At 37.0% G+C, this 23,236-nt stretch overlaps 1 protein-coding gene across 1 annotated transcript; it reads right to left on the bottom strand.

Moving 5' to 3' along the window:
• Positions 1-5,193: 5,193 nt before the first annotated feature.
• fkbp4 (FKBP prolyl isomerase 4) lies at positions 5,194-21,673 on the bottom strand. The gene is made up of 10 exons (XM_056478330.1): positions 21,257-21,673; positions 20,123-20,267; positions 17,197-17,339; positions 15,687-15,807; positions 11,508-11,664; positions 11,340-11,430; positions 8,919-9,002; positions 8,582-8,767; positions 6,014-6,253; positions 5,194-5,920 (listed from the first exon to the last, which is right to left on the bottom strand). The coding sequence occupies exons 1-10, from the start codon at positions 21,344-21,346 to the stop codon at positions 5,825-5,827; spliced, it is 1,353 nt and encodes a 450-aa protein (XP_056334305.1). The 5' UTR covers positions 21,347-21,673; the 3' UTR covers positions 5,194-5,824.
• Between the last annotated feature and the right edge of the window lie 1,563 nt (positions 21,674-23,236).

Here is a 23,236-nt window from a genome sequence, read left to right as displayed (position 1 = left end):
TTGGAAATCCCCCTATAAGACCCAGATTGATCCTATTAATTCTCTGGAGTTGTAATAGGTATAGTCTGTAGCACCTGATTATAAAGTCCAGTATTACAACTATTAATTCTGTGAAATCATGTTATAATTGATGTAATGTAAAAACGTAATAATGACCATTTAATTCCACCATTATAATGACATTTAAAAGCGTCATATAGAGCCTTTCATACACTGATGTATAATTAAAAGAATGAAATTGAGCATTTATATTTCGTACTGTTTAGTTAGCCTTTTTGCTAGCATAATCATACATCTTCCTTTAGCCTCCTAGCTACAACAAGCTAGCTCTGATTAGCCACACAACAAGGTATTACAATAATGGCTTTTGATCCGGCGTTCACCTCAGATGACCCCTTGGTGTCCTAAGTGGATTCGATTTTTTTCCACACCCGACTTGACCCAGCGACCTTCTTGCTGTAAGGCCACAGTGCTAACTACTGAGCCACCGTGCCACCCCTTTGCTATTTTTATAACTATAAATGGCTTGTTTCCTATTAAATTCCCTAGATTATATATATATATATATATATATATATATATATATATATATATATATATATATATATATATATATATGTGTGTCAAATGTTTATTTTCTCAATTGTAATCATGCAGGGAATGTGTAGCCTAGGCCTACCATCATGTTCACATTGACTGAAAACAAATGTTAGCCATGTGCTACAAATGCGTGCTAATAAAGGATACAATCAACATAATAAACATGCTATAAATTAGCATCAAAGTCCATTTAAACATACTAGAAGTGTTAAAACGCCTTAGCCTTGTGCTAACAGGCTGTCCACATGCTAATTAATTCAAGATAACCACATATTAAACATATTCATTAGTTTTCTTTTCAGCTTAGTCCCTTTAATAATCTGGGGTCGCCACAGTGGAATGAACCGCTAACTTATCCAGCATATGTTTTACGCAGCGGATGCCCTACTAGCCGCAACCCATCACTGGGAAACATCCATACACACACATACACTACACAATTTTAGCTCACCCAATTCACCTATACCCTGTTTTTGGACTTGTGGGGGAAACCGGAGCACCCGGAGGAAACCCACGTGAACACTGGGAGAACATGCAAACTCCACACAGAAATGCCAACTGACACAGCCGGGGCTCGAACCAGCGACCTTGTTGCTGTGAGGCAGTGCTACTTACTGTGCCACCGTACAAACATTAAAAAAATAATTTTAAACATAGCAATTTGAAGTCTAAAACACAGAAGTACAATAGCACGCTAAACGTCTTTATGCTAGCATATTAACCTGTTAAAAAGTTGCTAGTGTTTACCACAATCATTTAAAAAGGATGTACAAATTGTTAAATGCAAAAGAGTCATGCTAGCAAATATCAAGCATACAACATCCTTTATACTAGCAACATGTTAACAACATGCTAGCTAGATTTGTGTTAAACATATCATGATATCAACATAAACAGCGTGAATACTCACAACATGCTTATGTTAATTAGCTAGCATTGTAATCTTTCTCCCCCACACTTCAGTACTTACCAGGCTGTTTCAAACATTCCATGGTTTTCTCAACGAAGCATGTCCAAAATTTACTACCTAGTTTAACTCGTTTATCAACTAAAACATTTAAGATACACATCACATTTTTGCCTATAGGATAAAGTTCAAAACAATCTACATAAACTATATGAGCTGTTGCGGAGCTCCAGCAGAGGGCAGTGTAGATGCACTTTGAAAGCTTGCATTGTGTAGAAGGGAATAGATGAAACGCGTCCATTTTTACTTATTTTTCTTTATCCTAAATTTGACTTGTGTTCTCATATTTATTCCATTGACTAGTCACACTCATACACACACCCTACAGGTGCACAGTATGTTTTAATGACGTCAAATCTTCTCATGTTTGCTCCTTGAAGCCAGAGGCAATCTCTTTGCGTGTGCTGCTTGGCCGACAAGATTTCTTTTCTGATTGTGAAAATGTATTACCCATTGTGCATTTCTGCATTATTAACCATCCCAATTTAAAAAGATAATTCACCCAAAAATTAAAATGAGATTACTCACCCTTGTTTTAATCTTTCTTCTGTTGAACACAAAACAAGACATGTTGAGGAAAGCCAAAAATGACCATTGACTTCCATAGTATTTATTTTTCCTACCATGAACAGACTACAGGTTTTCAGCTTTCTTCAAATTATCTTCTGTGTCACTTAAAAGTTTGAAACCTCTTGAGGGAGTGTGAATAGTGAGAAATTTTTATATAAACTATCCCTTTAAAACAACCCCTGATTTTGGATCTAAAGTCATGAGCTTTGGGTCATAACCGAAAAAACAAGATCTCAGATACAAGAGGCTGAAGGCTGAGTTTCCTTCTCAGGGTGGCAGGGCGCACCCTTATAGATAGGGTGAGGACTTTTATACAGTCATTGGATGAGGAGCTCTGTCACCTGGGAGGAGCTCGGAGTAGAGCCGCTGCTCCTCCACATCGTGAGAAGTCAGCTGAGGTGGCTCGGGCATCTGTTTCGGATGCCTCCTGGACGCCTGCCTAGGGTAATAGTATCTGGATGCAGCCTTTATGATGCAAGCTGAGATTGCATCACTCAGCGATGCAATGTCAGACACAATGCACTCAAATGGAGCGAGTGACGTCACTGTGAGGGGTAGGGTTGAGGTTAAAAAAAGCATTGGATGCAGCTTAGATTGTACTGCAGAGTCTGCAGCCAGACCCCTCTCACCTAGGGAGGTGTTCCAGGCATGTCCTACAGGGGGGAGGCCCTCGGGGAAGACCCAAGACACACTGGAGGGACTATGTCTCTCGGCTGGCCTGGGAATGCCTCGGGATCCACCCAGAGGAGCTGGAGGAAATGTCTGGGGAGAGGAACGTCTAGGGCAGGGGTGGGCAAACTCGGTCCTGGAGGGCCGGTGTCCTGCACAGTTTAGCTCCAACTCTAATCACACACACCTGCTTGTAGATTTCTAGTGATCTTAAAGACACTGATTAGCATGTTCAGGTGTGTTTGATTAGTGTTGCAGCTAAACTATGCAGGACACCGGCCCTCCAGGACCGAGTTTGCCCACCCCTGGTCTAGGGTTATCTCCTGAGACTGCTGCCCTCGTGACCTGGCCCCAGAAATGCATTGAAGCACAAAGTAGTGGTGTTTAACCTTTCTGGCGATATTTAAAGGCTGACTTCGATAAAATTATCTAGTGAGTCTCAATAGTGTAAAACCTTTAATACTCTCTTTGGTCATTAAAAATCCCATGACACATATTGTAAAGAGTAGGAGTGCAACTCTGATGTCCTGACCAAATTCAATGCATCGTCCCTTACCGATCATGGACTCCCAATCATCCCCATCCGCCAAATTGGCTGTATCACTGTCTCCACCTATAGCTGCCGCTGTCCTGTGGCTGCTGTCTAATCATCAAAGTGGAGCTGCACACTGGAGCACAAGATTCTTCACATTTATCTTCAATGCCTCCTACATCTTACCCCAGAAATGCTCAATAATGTTCATGTCTGGTGACTGGGTTGACCAATACTGGAGCCCCTTGACCTTCTTTGCTTTCAGGAACTTTGATGTGGAGGCTGAAGTATGAGAAGGAGTGTTGTCCTGCTGAAGAATTTGCCCTCTCCTGTGGTTTGTAATGTAATGGGCAGCACAAATGTCTTGATACCCCAGGCTGTTGATGTTGCCATCCACTCTGCAGATCTCTAGCACGCCCCCATACTGAATGTAACCCCAAACCATGATATTTCCTTCACCAAACTTGACTGATTTTCTGTGAGAATCTTGGGTCCATGCGGGTTCCAATAGGTTTTCTGCAGTGTTTGTGATGATTGTGATGCAGTTCAACACATGCTTCATCAGAAAAACCTTCTGCCACTTTTCCAAATGATCAACTAGAGGTCAAGATATATTTGTTGCTCTTACAACCGGAATCGACGACAAGACTTTTATCAGGTAGTGTTAATACACATTACAATATATTTAGTATGATATTAAGTAATATTAATGTTGATTTCATTAATTGGCACCACTGAGCAACCCTTATGAGTTGCCAATTTAACTAGAAAAGTAAAGTTCGTAGACAAACTTTATGGTGTCTTGAGAAAGCCTCGTCTGAAAGTTTGAAGTAGCTTTAAAAATGAAATATTTCAGGTAGTTTTTAAAAAGTTTGAAGCAGTTGGCATAGATGGATAAATACATATAGGTTAGCATGTTTATAGTATGGATTGGTATGTTTCTTGCTAGGCGGTTGCTAGGGGTGTTCAGGCAGTTGCTAACACAAATTACCATGGTTCTAGTACGAATTAGCATGTTGCTAGCAGGTTTTAGCATAAATTAGCACGCTGTTAGCATGGTTTTAGTATGAATTACATGTCACTAGCATATTTAAGCATTAATTTAGTATAAATTAGCATGTTTCTACTATGATCAGCATTAGTTTATAGTCTGAATCAGTATATTGCTAGTATGATTTGGTATGTTGTTAGTATGTCCAATGTAAAGTTAATGGCAGTTTATGGGACAGCTGTGCTAGGGTGCCGTAAGTGGTTGCTAGGGTGTAGCTAGTAAGCTGAACGGTCATCAGTGATTGGCAGATTGGTAGTCTGAGTTAAATGAGCCCAACCTTATGTCTGTTTGACAGTCTGCCGCAAAATTATGAGGTCACAAATTTTGGTCCAATGTTAAGTCAATGGGACTTTTCCAAAATTTCCAGGTCAGTTTTCGGAAAACCGCAAGTCGGATCAATTGGAAAAGATATAGTAACCCGAGTCAGAGTAGTTTGGAGATCTGGAGTAAGTTTGGTGGTTGTAGTATGAACTGTCTAGGAGGAGATGCATATAGAAATTAGTCTCAGAAGAAGAAGAAGATGGAAAAAGAGTAAGTTTATGTAGTATAACAGTATGTTAGCTTTCTTAAGCCACCATAATTAAAGGGAAAATTCTTAAACTATATATTCTTTAATATATAAATAATATATAGATACATATACATTTTCTATTAAACAAAAAAAAGCAGATGTCCAGATTTATCATTTTTATTTAATTTCAGTTAAAAAAAATCATCACAATATCTTATAATAAATTGTGATACAGCTCCATTCTGCACTGCTTTCAGGTTGCACTAAACGCTACAAAGCAGACAATACAGCAGGAGGATTCAGAGCTTGTTTTATTGTTCTAGTCAACATCAGAAGAGCATCAAGGACATGGGAACAGAACTATCTGTATGTCTCTCATTCAGTACAGTAATCCTGCCACACAGTGTAAAGCAAGCCTCTTCTGCCATGATCATTACAGTGCGCAAGTGCAATCATGGAGAAATCATGGGGAATCTTGTTCAACAAGAAGATGAAAAAGGGGAAAAAAGTTCATGTTCTCACCTTGCATTTAAAAATGACATCTCAGCCCCATGTTGATGGCGTTTCTCCGCTAAGAACAGTATCACCAAAAAAAAAGACCTACAGACAAAACTAACAAAGCAAAGACTAAACTCTTCTTCACAGGAAAAGTGCGTGGTTTCTCTAAGACGCTTGTAAGACTTCAGCAGAAATTCACTATCCAAAGGCTTCCAGTTGTGATACGTCATAAACATTAAATGTGGAAAGCTGTCCTTAAAAAAAAAACAAGTCTTTACAACAGATTAGAAACTAAAGTGTGTACGCGTCCTCACTCGCATAAACACAGTCGCTTCAAGAGGGCGGAAATCATAGAAGGTACAAAATAACCTCTTAAAAAAACAAAACAAACCCACAAAAGACAGTAAATAATACAAACGCACGCTATTATGCTGCGGTTTGTTCCTGGGCTGCGTTTTCATCTATTTCCATTGCACTACCGTTCTGTTTCTTATCCTGCTCTTTCTCTTGCTCGGCTTCCTTCTAAACAATCAAAAACACAAGGATTAGATCAAACATGAGGCAGGTAAATGATTTTCATGTGGTGAGTGCGAGCTAGTAACTGTAGACACTTACTTTGGCGTCTCTCTCTGCAAACTTCTGGAACATGTTGGCATAGAGGCGTTTGTCCTTCTCGTGTTGCTCTTTCATGTGTTTCTGGCAGATCATGATCTGGCTCTTTGCTGCTTTATTGGCTGGGTATAACTGAATGACACGCTGGAAGTCTGCTCTCGCCCTGTCGAACTCCTTCATGACAACCAGAGCCTCTCCTCGCCTAAATAAAGCCTTCTCGTTATTGGCGTCCAGCTCCAGTGCCTTCACACAAAGAGACGGTCAAATGAGAACAGCGGTTCGGGTGGCTGAAATTAAAGTCTTGTTGCAAAGTTCTAATTGACCTGCATATTCAAGAAACCCTTACTCAATGTTATGATTAGCTGCTAAACAGATGCGTTATAAGGGACAGTTCACACAAAAAAATGAACATTCTGTCATCATTTTCTCACCCTTGAAATGTTTTAAAGTGTTTTTCTGCTAGTAAACACTAATTAAGTTTGTGTATCCTACTGTTGAAGTTAATAGTTACAGGTTTTCAGCTTTGGAGCCACTTGAGGGAGAGTAAATTTTCATTTTCAGATGAGCTATGATTTACCCAAAAATGAAACTTCCTGTTCATTTACCAGGGTTTCTGCAGATATCCTAATGTCAAATTTAAGACCTTTTTAAGACCATTATGCATTAATTTTAAGACCTATCTCACAATATCAAAAACCCGCATACACATAAAGAGAAAATGCTAAATCACAAAATTAGTGCTAAAATAAATGTATTCAAATTGAACAGTACTAAAGCCAGGTTTGATGCACCATTGAACTACAGAAAAAACAAACAAACATCTTAAGGCTGATTTATACTTAGCGCCGCATCGCGCACCTCATGAAACGGATGAAGCTTTTATACTTGACGCGTTCGCCATTGAGATATTCTTTTAAATGACAGTGGGGCGGTCAAAAGAAACCCACTGTAAAATCAGACGGATAAACAGTAGCAAGTTTCCGGAACTATGTCATATCATTAATATCATTGAAGATTTTAAAACTAATTGTTTTTTTATTATTTTTTATAATTTATTATAATGATTATAAAGATTCTTATAACCATTCAAGATTTTTCAAACTTTGAAGCATCACTTGCTTTTGTTCATATCTCTGACAGTTCTACCTATTAAAATGAAATATTAAATGGCAACAGAACATGGGTTGCTCTACAATTATATTTTTTATTATGTCAAGAATAATAGCAAAAAAAAGTAGACTTATAAAAAATACTGCCTTTTGTTTGCCCACTCAACAATTCACACATTACTGTCTGGCTAGTTTATGTCCTCTACTTATGCTAAAAAGGCAATAATGGTCCAACATTCCTGACCATTATCACCAATAAAGCCTAGAAATTGGGCATCAGTATATTGTAAACCGATAGGTTCAAATATTCCTTTGCCATTATCAAAGACATAATTTGTAACTTAATTTTAGTTTGTAACTATGAAATTGTTTTAAATTCAGAATTGTAATGAATACATCAGTGTACATCAGTAAAACCCATCATGACTGGTGAAAAAACATATTCTTTAATACAGGGGTCACCAATCTCGGTCCAGGAGGGCCGGAGTCCCTGCAGGGTTTAGCTCCAACTTGCCTCAACACACCTGCCTTAGTGTTTCTAGCATACCTAGTAAGACCTTGATTAGCTTGTTCAGGTGTGTTTGATTAGGATTGGAGCTAAAATCTGCAGGACACCGGCCCTCCAGGAACAAGTTTGGTGACCCCTGCTTTAATATAAAAACCACCTGGGTCTCCACTTTTGCATGGCCTTTTTTTGTTTTAACAAACAAATCCCTCAGGTTTTTCCAAACTTTTACAAAAAATTTCCTCCTTTCCCACGGCTGTTGCAATTAACAGCCAAGAATTATTGGTCATCTGTTTATCTCCATTTCACTTTGTAAGACTTCGGTGTATCACCAGGAGCTATAAGTGAGGCCAAACAGAATCGGTGGACATTTTTTGAGGAGAATTTAGTAAAGAAATCAGTGGATTTATGCTGAATTATTTTGGGAGTATCAAAATAAAAAGCGTAATACATAAAAAAAAAAACCTTTTTAACTTTTATTTAATGTTTACAGAGTAAATCTATCTAGATCCACTTATTTGGTAAACAAAGCAAGTCTCTCATAAAATATATCTACTAAAAGACAGAATATATTACTTTACAAGCTGTATTGTAAATAAATCAAATTAACGTTTTCATATTAGTAAGTATTATCAGTTAAATGAATTCAAAAACTAAATAAATATAAATTTACACAAGTAAATAAGTACAATACTGATGGGCTAAAAATCAGCAAATTTCTGCGTGCGGGCCTGGCCATTAGTCTTCATTTAGTTTTGCCTGTATGTTTTCTGACTCTCAAAGTGCTGGTAATCATTGACCTGTATTTTATGATTACAGAGGACCATAGTTTAAGATAAAAATCTTCCTTAATGTTCTACTGAAGAGAAAATAAACACCACCTACATTTCTGATGGCGTAAAGGTGAGTGCATTTACATATCTGAGTGAACTATCTCTTTAAAGAGGTTTCTCATACCTTGTCACAGTTCTCGAGGGCGGGGTTTGCATCCTGCAGCTTCAGGTAGCACATGGCCAGATTGAGGTGAGCAGCCAATCGCAGTGCTTTAGCTTTCTCCTCCTCATCTGGCTGCATACTGCTCTCGTGCTCCAACCAGGAAACAATGCGTTTGTACTGCACAGTCGCCTGCTTGTATTTTCCCTCCTGTGGACAAAATACAGACACTATTTACTAAAACAAATCATATGCTTGCAAAACCATTACATATTGTATTTATTTATTCCTTAAAATAAATTATTATGTGATTAAAATGGGACAGGTATGTGTGTGTGTGTGTGCGTGACATTTCTTCTACCTTAAAATACTGAGTTCCTTTCTCTTTGACAATGACACTCTGTTCCAGTTTCTCAATCGTGTTCATCTCCCAGGATTCTTTGGCCTGTTTAACAGGACATAGCAAATTAGTTTCACATCTACTCAAGATAGGAATATATGACTTAAATTTTAGAGTGAACTATCACTTTAAGATTAAGTCTGCAATCATTTGCTTTACTTTTCCCAAACTTTTCTCTCTTCTGAATTGTATTTTTCGTTCCTACTATGAATGTCAATGGTTGCTTTATTCCAACATAATTCAGAAAAATCTCTTTGTGTGTTTTTCTATAATAAACAATAATAGAAATGATAATTCTAATAAAATGATTATATATTCCTTATAGAAATGTTTGATATTGGCCACACAATTTAGGTAACAGGTTTTGTTTTATCAGTTTCAATGTTTAGCAGTATATTAGATACACAAGTAATATTTTATATTTATACTTTGTACTTCAATGTCGGGACAGATCCACACACCGCTGCTAGATGGCGCTACTAACAGGGTTAGTTCTCTTGTGTCTACAGAATATAATTTTCTCTGTAATTTAGTTATTATACAAGATGCATGAAGTACTGCTCAGTCAACACTTCGAACTGTAACAATATTAAGTCCAGATGAATTGAGTAGCCTCATATACTTTAACATTACATCCTGAAAACTATACCATACATAGCTAAAATGTATCACTTTCCCTTTCCTTCGGCTCAATCCCTGCTTTTTAATAGTTTTAATGAATTATATATATTTTTTATAAATTTGTAATATCATCTAAACTTTTGAAACTTTCAAGTATTACATTTCAGGTGCTATAGGCTATAGCGCGGAATAAATGAAAACAAATATGAGAACTGAAGTAGTGTGCACTAGACACGGCACAATAAACGTTTTCACGGTATACCGCGGTTTAGTAAAGTCAAGGTTTAAAAAACATAAAAATTGTCTGCAATACCGTTCCTAAGGTATGTGTATGATTTTTTATTTACTTTTTTTGTTTGTTTGTTTTTTAGGACAACAGTATCTCCAGCAAAATAAAAAAAATTATTGTAAATAATCTGTTTTTGAAACAAATAAAGACAACAGAAGTCAAGAATTCGTTTAGCCTGACATGTTTACTGTTCCAAAATATATTAAATGTTTCTCAAAATAAAATATAGTGTTCAAAAGGGAAAAAAGTTTTTTACCAAGACATTTAAAAAGAATATATTTTAAAGCAGTAACCACAATACCGCGAAACCGTGATATTTTTATCCAAGGTTATTCTACCATCATAATCTTATACCGGCCTATGCCTATTGTGCACAGCCACACACCCATTTAAATCGATTTCATAACTTTTCATATCGTCAGCGGCTTCGTCATACGTGCACATTATAGAACTACACAATGTCATTATGTTATATACACAGTAGCCTAGTTAGGTCTACAATTAGATCCCTGAAAGACATACGGAATGAAGGGGAAAACCATCAGGTCGTCTGCTTTGATGACAATGAACATTACAATGGCGTTTATACATACACAATCATTTTTATAATTTGTAATAATTCTTCTAACATATCTTTTGTTTACATTGCACTGAAAGCCACGCACAACTCTCAGTTATTATTATATTATTATCATCTATAGTTATTCCAATGGGTGTGCGTATTAGTCTTGGTGTATAAGCTTGTCGGAACTTAAACTAGCGCACAGGTGGCATAACATTTAGCATAGCATAAGTTTCGTTCCGTGCAACAGAAACTCGGCATTGAGAAGCCTATAAGCTTACTGTAAGTATCCAAATGTTTTCGGCTGCTCAAGCCACTCACTCGCTTAATGTCAGGTGACTCACGCTCTGCGCAGCCTTCAACTGCAGCTCATGCTGTATTGAACAGACAGACATCACTTCATAAGTATAGCGACCGTTTTTCGACTGACCAAATTTATTTTTGATGTCTTGATCACACTATTTGGAGGGCCGGAACAAATTGCTTCACGGGCTCGCCAACTGAATAGCCCTGCGTTCCCACGTTTGTCGCAAATTACGTGACATCACCCGGACAAAGGAGCTTGGCCGGACACACCCGGTCGAAGCCAATCGAGAAAAATAAATATATTTATGCTTTTTTTAAAGTCAAACACTTTGGAAAACGCTTGAACAACATTGAAGACCTCATAAAAACGTGATTAAGACTTTTTAATACCTTTTAAGGGCCTAAATTTTCTCATAATTGATTGATCAACTTTTAATACTTTTTAAGACTCCGCAGACACCCTGATAAAAAAACCCCTCACAAATACAATGTACATCTTGGTAACATAAAATCCCACATGCTGACATTTTTTTTTTAATAACACAGGTGTGAATTTTGCTGTGCACTGCTATTTATACACTGACCTTGTATAAGGCTTACTGACCTTTTCGAATGCTTTCATTTTGATTTTGTACTGCAGTGTAGCATTAGGTGGAATGTTGTATTTTTCGCTGCCAGCAGTTCCAAAACCGTACCTGATGATACAGAAATTAGTAAACACCACCCACTTCAACAGACACTGTATATGCAGGTGTATAAGAAGCATGTTTACTTTGGTTTGATGGTGAAGAGTGCCTCCTCTCCCTGCTCCATAGCCTGCAGGGCTTTCTCCACACCCAGTGGCAGACCCAAATTCTCACCATCTCCCACTTCAAACTTCAGCTCACGCTCATCAAAAACACGATCCTCATAAGAGCCCTCCAACCAGACTAACACAAAGAATGAGAGAGTAAAATTAACTACTGCAAAGATGACAAGATTAAGGACACATCTGTATTGTACTTAAAATACAGAAACGTTTTTCTGCTTCATTTTGAAATGTGTCTTGTACAGACGACAACAGTCAAACAATCCCCAGTCACAACGATCCACTGAAATAACTAAAAGGCTGTTTTATGCATGCTAGGTCTATAATTCATGATGTTAAGAAGCACTTCTTATGGTTCACTTATAATCCTCTGCTTGTTTTTATTTTTTAAATACTTGCACTTTAAAACACATTGGCAAAATGTTGTGCTTTCAGAGCCCTAAAACACAGTTGTGCAAATGCACTGCTAAACCAATTAAACATTTTACATTTATAATTGAAAACAGCATCATGTGACCACCAGCTAAATTATTTTGCTCCATTTTTTTGATGTAATGTATTTTATATTTAATTCCATGTCAGCAACTAAGGAAGGCTATTTTCATGGCAGGAACCTTTCAATAAATATACAATTAAAAACACCAAACGAATACATAAGTCAAATAAGATTTTTAGCGTTAATACATGATAAAAATTCTACAATTTGTCCTGGTGTCACTTTGCTAAAATGTCCTTAAGAGAGTAAAAAAAGCCTTCTGGAATCATTAAAAGCAGGACAGACCAGTAGAATGTGTTTTACTGTAAGAGGAATTGTCCAGTATAAACATTGAGTGGGGTTTTCACCTTTAGGCAAAAACTATGGGTTAACCATGTACAGTTGAAGTCTGAATTATTAGCCCCCCTGAATTATTAGCCCCCTGTTAATTTTTTTCCCCAATTTCTGTTTAACAGAGAGAAGATTTTAACACATCTCTAAACATAATAGTTTTATTTACTCATTTCTAATAACTGATTTATTTTATATTTGCCATGAAGACAATAATATTTAATAATATAAAATAATATAATAATATTTTACTAGATATTTTTCAAGATACTAGTATTCAGCTTAGTGACATTTAAAGGCTTAACTAGGTTAATAAGGTTAACTAGGATAACAGGTTAGGGTAATTAGGCAAGTTACTGTATAATAATGGTTTGTTCTGTAGACAATCGAAAAAAATATAACTTAAATGGGCAAATAATATTGAGCTTAAAATGTTTCATAAAAATTAAAAACTGCTTTTTTTCTAGCCGAAGTAAAACAAATAAGACTTTCTCCAGAAGAAAAAATATTATCAGACATACTGTGAAAATTTCCTTGCTCTGTTAAACATAATTTGTGAAATATTTAAAAAAGAAAAAAACTCAAAGGTGGGCTAATAATTCTGACTTCAACTGTATGTCCAATACGACATCTAAAAATCTAGATCAAATCTAGTCTAAGGCTGCTTTCACACCTGTAGATTGATTCTTTTGATCCGAAACAGGGATTAAAATCGTTAAAATGTTTATTTTTGTTCTTGGTGCGATTCACTTTCACACAGCAAAGTTTCTAAACGGACCAAAATAGTTAAAACAAGTCAAGTGCGAGTAAACTCTACTGACATCAGGAGTTTCAGGGTTTATTTTTCAGAGTCCCGCTCAGCTGTCATGCGTCCTTATTTTATTTATTTATGCCAATGAGCAATAAGACAATATAAGCAAAAAGCTGAGCTTTAACTTTGAATGGTGACACCCACAGACATCGTCACCAAGTATAAATCAGAGGTAAAACTTACTCATACTTAGCCGTTGGCTAGAGTCATGCATTATAGGCTTTACATAAAGAGAAATAACAGATAAACCTAGACTGCAGGTTGGTCAACTTTCCTAACGCATAAACAGCTCTCGTTAATATTTTAGCATTTTTAGCATTTCGCATTTGACATGAAACGCACATTTACTGGTAGGACTGACATCCCACGCTACTCATAATTTTCTCTTCATATAGCCGTATATGGCTATTACATATCCATAATACACTGTGATTTAGCCGGGTTCATTAGTTTGTTGGATTGTTTTGCTTTCTTACTACAATCAATTCGCTCCAAGGTTCGTTTCAATCGAACTAAGACCACCTCACTCAGACCGTTTGTTTTGACGTTGATCCGAGTGCGATTGCTGGATTCACAGATGCCAAACGAAATGCGCCAGGTTCCGGAACAAAAGTCTAGGTGTGAAAGCACCCTCAAAATGTCTTAAAACTCGGTTTGAGATTTCAGGTTGTATTTCAAACTATTTATTACTTTCCAATGCATCCCACTCCTCTTGCAACATATTTAAAACGGAAACTTTGATAAAAGATCTCTGAAGAAGGAATTTGGCATTTGTTCACACTTCACTTTGTTTCAAAGCTTCTTTAGCAGCTGTATCAGCTTGCTCATTTCCTGAAAGTCCAACATGTCCTGAAACCCAGCAAAAAAAATTATATGATGAAAACTGGTTTTGAAGATGGTAAACTTTAGTTAAAATACTATCCTCTATTTTTTTGATAACATTTGCATTTATTCATTAAAGGATTATGAAAAGGTAAAATAAAAAGGTAATTCTGTTAATAATTAAGTCACCCTCATATTGTTCCAATTCGTTGTCAGAACACAAATTAAGGGTGCTTTCACACCTAGACTTTTGTTTCAGAACCTGACTGTTTTGCCTCCTTAGCACGGTTCGTTTGGCATATGTGAATCCAGCAATCACTCTCGGATCTGCAGCAAATCAATCGCTCCAAGATCACCTGAATGAGGTGGTCTCGGCTCGATTCAAACGAACTCTGGAGCGGAGTGAGAAAGCAATACAATCAAACAAACTAATAAACCCGACTAGAACACAGTGTATTATGGACATGGAATAGGCATTTATGGCTATATGAATGAGAATTATAAGTAGGGCAGGATGTCATTCCTACTGGTAAATGTGCATTTAATGTCGAATACAAAAGTGAAAGCATGCTGAAATATTAACGAGAGCTATTTATTCGTTAGGTTAAATTACTGATATTTTTTTCTATATTTTAATCTTATAATATTTTGAATTAGGCCTATCGTTTTGTTCATTTGTGCACTTTACATCGATCTGATTCATGATCTGACTGCAGTCTCGGTTCATCTGTTGTCTCTCTCTCTAAATGTAAGCTTATAATGCAGAATTCTAGACAACGTTTTTTTAATTGATTAATTGACTCAGTGGATATATTTGTACAACCCTTAACAACTGAAATGAGGCCATGTATGAGAAAGTCTTACCTCTCTGCTTTTTTATTTGGTGACGAATTCTGTGGGTGTTAAAATTAAAGTGTACCTTTTCGCTTATAATTTCTCATCATCATAAATTAAAATAATGACGTGTGACAGCTCAGCTGAATCCTTGGGACTCTGAAACTTTGACCAATATGAGAGTTTAATCGCACGTCACTTGTATTGACTTGTTTTATTTTGGTCCGTTTAGAAACTTTGCCGTGTGAAAGCAAACGGCATCAAGAACAAAAATAAACATTCTAACAATTGCACACAAACATATTCTCGTAGCTTCATAACATTGTGATTGAGCCACTTAATACATATGGACCATTTTCACAAAGTTTTTGGTACTTATGAATGTCTCTTGACTGTTCCTGTCTATGGAGGATCAGAAAGCTCTTGGATGCCATCTAAAATATCTTCATTTGTGTTCTGACAATGAACACAGGTCTCAGACTGAGTAATTAAAAAACTATTTTTATTTTTGAATGAACCATGCCTTTAAGGCTGGACTTATCAAACCAGCAGCCTCCCAATATACAGTAAAGAAGGTTGCAGGTGAGCATAAATCTGGCTTCATGATTTGTTCTGCAACACTGGCACGAAGTAGACCACACTGGGGCTTTTTGGCCCACTGAACATGTTGATTTGGCATCCGTTGGTGCAAGAATGAACACTTATTGGCTGTTAAATTTAGCACAGGAGTGCATCACAATTAAAGTAACCAAAGAAGTCACAAGTTGGCTTACTCACAAGTCTGACAGTTTACTGCTAGATAGATAAACTGCCTTGCATGTATTGATTGTTTTAGAAACAAGAAAACTACCTTCCACAGTTGCACCCTCATTAGGCTTTGTGTAACCCTCCCCTTTCGTGATGATCCTGCGGGTAATTCCACCATCTTCATCATCTGTGATGTCCTCCCCACGAAAGTCAAACAATTCCACCTGCAACAAACAAGTGGGCACATTAATAAAGAAACCATGCTTGCAAACATCCAAGGTTCTTACACTTATTCCAAAGCCAAATTTAAGCACTTTTCTGGTGCATTTTCAAACTTTTCAAGCACTTTGCAAGTGTCGCAAATGACATTTACATATACTAAATGATATTAAATCAGATGCTAATCATTATTGTATTCTATAGCGTAGTATTCCAAGGAATATGTTAAATGGTGTGTTTACCCCAAGCCAAACATTGAATTAGTGTAATTTACTTGTACACTCTTTACTAGGTACACTCTTTTACACTTTATTAAGTACACCTGTTCAACCGTCATTAATACAAATTTCTAATCAGCCAATCACATGGCAGCAACTCAATGCATTTAGGCATGTAGACATGGGCTGTTTCTCAATTCCAGGAACGCAGAGAATGGACTTGCGTTCTTGTGAAGACCGGTCTTGCCAGGTCACCTCGGACCTCGAACTCGGGAGAACGCGAGAACAGAGAACGCGTCCTGTGAGAAATGAGACGCTGCGTTCTTCCTGATGTTCACACGACCCTCAATTATTTTTAACTAAAAATTATTTAAAGATTACAGCATTCATACAGCGATTTATTGTTTTTCCCCTTTTGCCCTCTATATACTACGCATAAAGAATTTACAAATATATGTTGCACAATTTAAATAAAACTGATTTTAATACGAATTTCAGCAAATAAACACCCTTAATGTGTTTATTCCTTTATTAAGATTTTCATGGTAATGTTTATATTCACCGTTTTATTTAGGGAAATGGCTGAGAAAAGTTATATCTCTGAACTTTAATATTAAATCTATTTAAAATGCTGTGCTTTCCTGAACATGACATTGAGTTAACTGTACTCAAGTGGCCTTCACAGTCACCAGAGCTCAATCCAATAGAGCGCCTTTGGGATGTGGTGGAATAAGAAAATCACATCATGGATGTACAGCCGACAAATCTGCAGCAACTGCGTGATGCTATCCTGTCAATATGGATCAAAATCTTGGAGGAATATTTCCAGTACCTTGCTGAATCTACGCCACGAAGGATTAAAGCAGTTCTGAAGGCAAAAGGGGGTCCAACCCGGTACTAGTAAGGTGTACCTAATAAAGTGACCGGCGAGTGTATGTTAAATGTAAAAAACGTAAAATTTCAAAAAGCGCAGAAAAAAAAAAAGGAAAAATACTTATTTTTATTTAAATAGTTCATTATTATTCTATATTAGGAAAGAAATTATTACAAAAGCAACAATCACATTTTCAAGCACTTTATCCAAGACCCTGACAATAGCAGATCCAAATTCAAGCATTTCCAAGTATTTCCCGCACCAGTGCAAACATTGAAAATCTCAGCAGTCTATTACATTACCTGGAACAGAAGAGTAGCATTAGGTGGGATCTTTGGAGGGCTGCCAGCAGCTCCGTATGCATACTCAGGTTTGCATGTCAATTGGCAGATCTCGCCAATCTTCATCGTAGCCACACCGATGTCCCATGCTTTGATCACCTGACCTGCGAGATGGAGCAAATAATTGTCTAAAATTGTTGACTTGCATGCGCAATGATGTTTTGCTTACATTTATAAATGCATCTGTTCCTATGCCCTGCAGTATTCTGCCGTTTTGTCGATCGCAGGCTTGGATTTGTATTTGCCTCAATCTAATCTACAACCAAATATAAATACCTGCTGTAGACATTTCTAGATATGTCGGTTAATTGTATTTTCAGTTCTATCATCACAAATCAAATTGCTATGTATTAAATACCTGAAGTAATTTTGAATATTAAGAAATGCCTAAGATGTTTTCATGTTTAAAACAGGATAAGAAACATTGAGAATACACCCGTGTGGTTTATTAATTAAGCTACTGCTATTCTTGAAAAAGAAACAAGTAGCTTAATGAGACTACAAAGGTTGTTGCGTACATTAAACATCAAGATGAACAGGTTAACTCATCTGATCACATTCTTACAAACTCATAGTTTCAAGGGAAATGTTGTTCACAATTTTAAAGTGTGCCAAAAGCTTAACGGTTGTGACATGAGTTGTGTGTTTAGGCTCAAGATTAAAGTCAGGTTAATTTGTCAAGATTATCATCGAGTATGTTTACATGGACACCAATAATCCGATTTTAATACGATTAAGACAATACTCTGATTAAGAGTCCACCATGTAAACAGCGAGTTTGGTTTAATTTAATTCGATTATGATCATAATCGAACTAAACAGAAATCGAATTTAGACGTGGAGTGTGCCGATTTTAGTCGCATTATAGAAGTGCAATGCAGCCATGTAAACACCTTAATCAAACTATCACCATCGTGTAGGATTTTCACTGTATTTTGCGACAGGAAAGTCTATACACAATACACACACACGGCTGTTTGACACTATTCTCTGCACCTACCGAGTCAGTAAAGGACCACAGACACCTGCATTGCAAAATGCGGAGGTTTTTTTCCCCTATACGGAGGGCGGTCTCAAATTCCATTAAAACTACCCTCTTCCAGCAGTTCATACTCGGCATACAATATCTTGTTTGTCACAGGGGCATTCATGAAATGTTCCTGAATGAAAGTGCTAAACTGCAATTAAATTCGACAAATTAAAAATGAAACATGAATTAAAAATGAAATTACATGAAACTGAAAGAAATGTGGATAGCGTGGTCACGCAACAACGTCAATCGAATTATGTGCTATAGCATGTAAAGCCGGATTATGAACATTCAAAAAGAAACTTATGTAAACACCATCATATTATTGCCTTATTCAGATTAAGGCAAATAATTCGATAACTGATGCCCATATAAACTCAAGTAATTTTAAAAAATGTGTAAACAGATCATTTCTAAAGGCCCCCCAACACAAACACAAGTATTTTAATTTTTTTCTACGGGGTTTCGCTGTTTGTCAACACGAAAATGAAGTATCAGGTGAGTGAAACTTCCTAAAAACTCTGGCCATGGTGAAAATTTTCCAAAACTCCAGGTACAGTGCACTTGTTCGGACTTCAGTGTTTGGGCTTTCAGCAGTGAAAATGTCTTTATGAAAATACTTAATACTTAACCTATCTAGCCAATTACAGACGTTTCTGTTGGGCTTCTGAGCACACGGCCATTCAGCTCATGCTGATATGCTCTCTCATTGGCTGGAGCTTGTCACTACATCTGACCGCACGTGGGGTTGAGTTGGCCGACTGCTCTGGAATATTCAGCATGCTGGACATTGGATTTCCATCGGCGAGGTGTTGGCGACGCATCAGCGAGCCTCCTTGATGCGTTCTTCAGTAGTTCACACATAAAGACTGCCGAGCACCCCCAGATATTTCCCCGATCACAGCCTGATCTGTCGGCGAGCTCGTTAACTTCCAAATCGGGCTCAAAATCCTCTAGTGTGAACTAAGCTTTAGTATGTTGAAGCAGGGTTGCAACTAAACTGTGCAGAGCGTAGGTCCTCCAGAAACTGAGCTTGACACCCCTGATCTAAATTCTGCTTTATTAAATGCAGATCATTTTAGCAATCCGTGGTCTGTTCCACAATGCAAGATTAGCTGGCTAGCAAGTTAAGTTTCAGTTCAGTTTGCACCAATCCTGGGTTTTAGGTACCAATTAGACTAAAACCGTGCTTAATCTTGAGCCTAAACACGTCACACAACTATAATGTCACAACAATAGTTAAAATACAGTAGTTGCTCTCATTTTTAATTGAAGGAGCACACGCTTGGTGTATATAGGAAGAGATATTTCTTTTTGTTTTAAAAATATCTGTTTGGTTTTGTGATACTTCAATATCAAAACAAACATGAAGCAATAGCCTAATAAAATAATACCTTTTAATTTGACTGAACATCTTCAAACTCATTTGTTATGATTTCTCACTAATTGTGAACTCAAAATCTCGCATTGAACTGTGATTTCAGTGAATCATGACATTGAGTTTTTTTTCCTTCACTTTCGTCAATTGGTCTAGCTTTGTTCCTCACCACTGTCGCCACTGGTTTGCTTTGTTTGGGACTTGTGGAGCTGCGCATCGATGGATTTGCTCTTCAGTGTTTGGACTTTCAGCAGTGAAAATTAAACCACACTGAACTGAACTAAACCGAACTTCAACTCTGAAAACTGGACTGACACAGATTCAATTTACTAGAACTTCTGTGTTAAGCTGCTTTGACTCAGTTTACATTCTAAAAGCACTATAGAAATAAAGAGGAATTGAATTGAATCCCTAGAATCTGTTTAAGAGTCAGCAAGAGCGAACTACTATTCAGTGCACTTCACCCTTACAACACTCACCTTTGCCCAGCTCAAAGGAGAACTTTTCCCCTCGATCACGGCTGGAGTCGAACTGTGAGCCATCAAGCAGTGTTCCGACATAGTGCACAAATACTTTATCGCCAATCATAGGCAACTCGGTGCCTGTACCCTCCTTCTTGACCAACTGTAGAAGAGAGAAAGAGATTAATCTTCAATCTGTTGGGCACACTGCACTACACCTGTGACCTGTCAATCTTCAAAGACCGCAGGGCAGAAAGATGTTCACGCCTAACGCTTAGGTTAATGATTTTATACACAAATAACTCTTATATGCTTGTAATAGTCAAATAGTTTAAAACTGCATATACAGTGCCATATTCCACACAATAATTACACAATAAATACAATAATTATGTTATTTAGATGAATACTTCTTGAATGTGTTACACCGAAAGCGTTTAATTATCCCAAACAAGTAATACCTGTATTTCTATCTGAAAACACCAATCTGAGATGAGTTTCCAGAGATTACATACTTTGATTGCTACTGATTTTAATCACATAAATGTGTCATGTATATTAAATAACCTGCACAAAACTTTGTTTAATTAACACTGCAAAACAAGAGGATTGTGATACTAAAAATAAAAAGGAAAATTAACCTAAAATAAGATTTGTGTCACATTTGCTCACTTTAACGTTGTTTATTAAACTGTATGGTTGTATTTCTATTCACAAAACAATATACTTACCAGTCACCATTCGGTTTAGTAACGTTAGCATACAACAACACATAATGAAAGTGAATGGTGACCTGCAACTGTCAAACGCTAATGTCTTGTCTCCTTTTGTGTTTACATTACATTAAGTAAATCATATAGGTTCAAGAATACATTGAGACTAAATGAATCATATCAGAATTATATTATTTCTGAAACCTTTATCGTTAGGCGCGGTAGAAAGATCTAGAAAACGCAGCACAATTAGCAACAGGCGTTGTTTATCAATCAATACTGTTAAAACAATCACATTTAGTCGCATTTAAATGCACAACAACAGCTATAGCAGTAGTAAAAGTGAGCTAATAGACAGACACATTGTCTGTAACATGCATTTTAGTCAGTCACACCTCCCACATGGAGTCAATGCGGCTCAATGCACTGCAGTATTTACCTTTAAAACCCCTCCATCTTTCTTCGGGGTGATGTCTTCACCCTCGATGGGGATGCTACAACCTTCATTCACCACCTCCTCTGCAGTCATCTTCGCTTTAATATGGATATTACCTTCAAAACAGCTCCAAAATGCAGACTGAGTCTCCTCACCGAGGTCTTTCCTTCAACAGTTAACGTGTAGAAATCACTGAAGACTCGACGTCTGCAGGGCTAAACGGCTTTAATTTCGGTATTAGGGGCGGATTTGCTGAGCTATAGCGCGATTGTGACAGTCAGCGGCCGATAAATGTGGTTTTTGGGAACGCACAGGGGCTCCGCGAGGCGTTTATATAACGATCGGGCCGCCGCTGGAAACTGAATCGACTCAGCGAACTTTCCAGAGCTGCGCGAGAGCGAGGAGACGGCGAAGTCTAGAACTGACTGCAGCATGTGGGACCGTCACAAAATTCTGAACCATAGTCATTAGCGGAGAAAGGGATATACGAGTTTGTGATAGAATCAGATTGTTGGGAACAGCAAATGTCGTTGTCAACACTCAAATTACAATATGACTATCCTATTTTCTACATTTTCATTTTAATTGTAAAAGCATACTGTTTTTGCAGTGTACTTTTATATAAAAAGGAAAATATCTATTAGCATTACCATTACGCTCAATATATATTACCTTCTAACTCAGTGTTTCCCAACACTGTTCCTGAAGGCACACCAACAGTACACATTTTCAACCTCTCCCTAATCAAACACACCTGAATCAACTTATCATAACATCAGAAGAGACTCCAACACCTGAAGTTAATGGGGCAGAAAAGGGAGACATCCAAAATATGTACTGTTGGTGTGGCTCCAGGAACAGGGTTGGGAAACACTGTTCTAACTGTTAAGTCTCCCATACTGATATATATCAAATATGTGCGGCGTCTGCATATTTAACAAACTATGATAGTTCACGTTCACTGAAAAGTAAGAATGATTAATAAATCCATATGAAACAGTCCCTTAAAATTGACGTCGCGTCTTAAGTTTCACACTCAAGTGTAACTGCATAAATTGTCATATTATTGTATTATTGTTGATGTTGCTTGGATTACTTGTATTGTCCCCATTTGATTGTAACTTGCTTTGGATAAACTTATATTACCTGCCTGTATTATAATGCAGTTTGTAACATAGTTATAACCATAAAGGTCACACTGTATCTTATAATATATGTTGCTAATATTGTGTAAAACTAAAGCTATATGCAAATATTTTCGCATTAAGGAAATTGCATGCACATAAAAATGCTAATATAAAACTGAAAACATTACATAACACCACATTAACAAGATATGTAGAAATAGAGTATATGCAGAGCTAGTGCTTTTTCCTATACTGATAAACATCCGGTAAACGGTTAATGTGACTTTTTTCCATTTTATATGGTTCTTTTTACAGCATCGATGTTGTAATGTAGTTAAAGTATAATCAGTTATATAGACTTTGGCATTCATTTAGTTGCTCAAGCATGAAACGAGATGAAAAGCCATTTACTCGCACGCACCTGTCAGGATTAGCAGGCTGGCGCAGAAGCTCCATTGAATAAACTGGGGTAAAAAAAATGTTCATATTTTAAAGACATGGCTGGGAAACATGCAATTTAATGCAGTGCTTCTTGTACATTCTGAGACCCACTTTATATTGGATATCACTCAGCCAGTGGAGATTGCTGATTTTTAAAGAAAACAGGCCTTAAACTTGCCGATTTTGTAACGGCATACAGTTCACAGGAAGCGCTTGACCCAGGTTACTGACAAATTCAAAGTTTTTCCGCATACTTCTGCATATACCTAATTAAAATACAATAAAACACAAGAAAATACAATAAAAGTATTACTGATAAACAAAACATCACAGATGTATTAAAAAGTTTTTGAATAATAAACATGAGTCATTAAAAATGATCATGTAGTTTCGTTTTTCAAAAAAGAGTGAACTT

Source organism: Danio aesculapii, chromosome 18 (assembly GCF_903798145.1).
Source record: "Danio aesculapii chromosome 18, fDanAes4.1, whole genome shotgun sequence".
NCBI classification, from domain to species: domain Eukaryota; kingdom Metazoa; phylum Chordata; class Actinopteri; order Cypriniformes; family Danionidae; genus Danio; species Danio aesculapii.
Note: the sequence above shows the minus strand (reverse complement) of the source record. Positions and strands in the feature narration are given on the sequence as shown.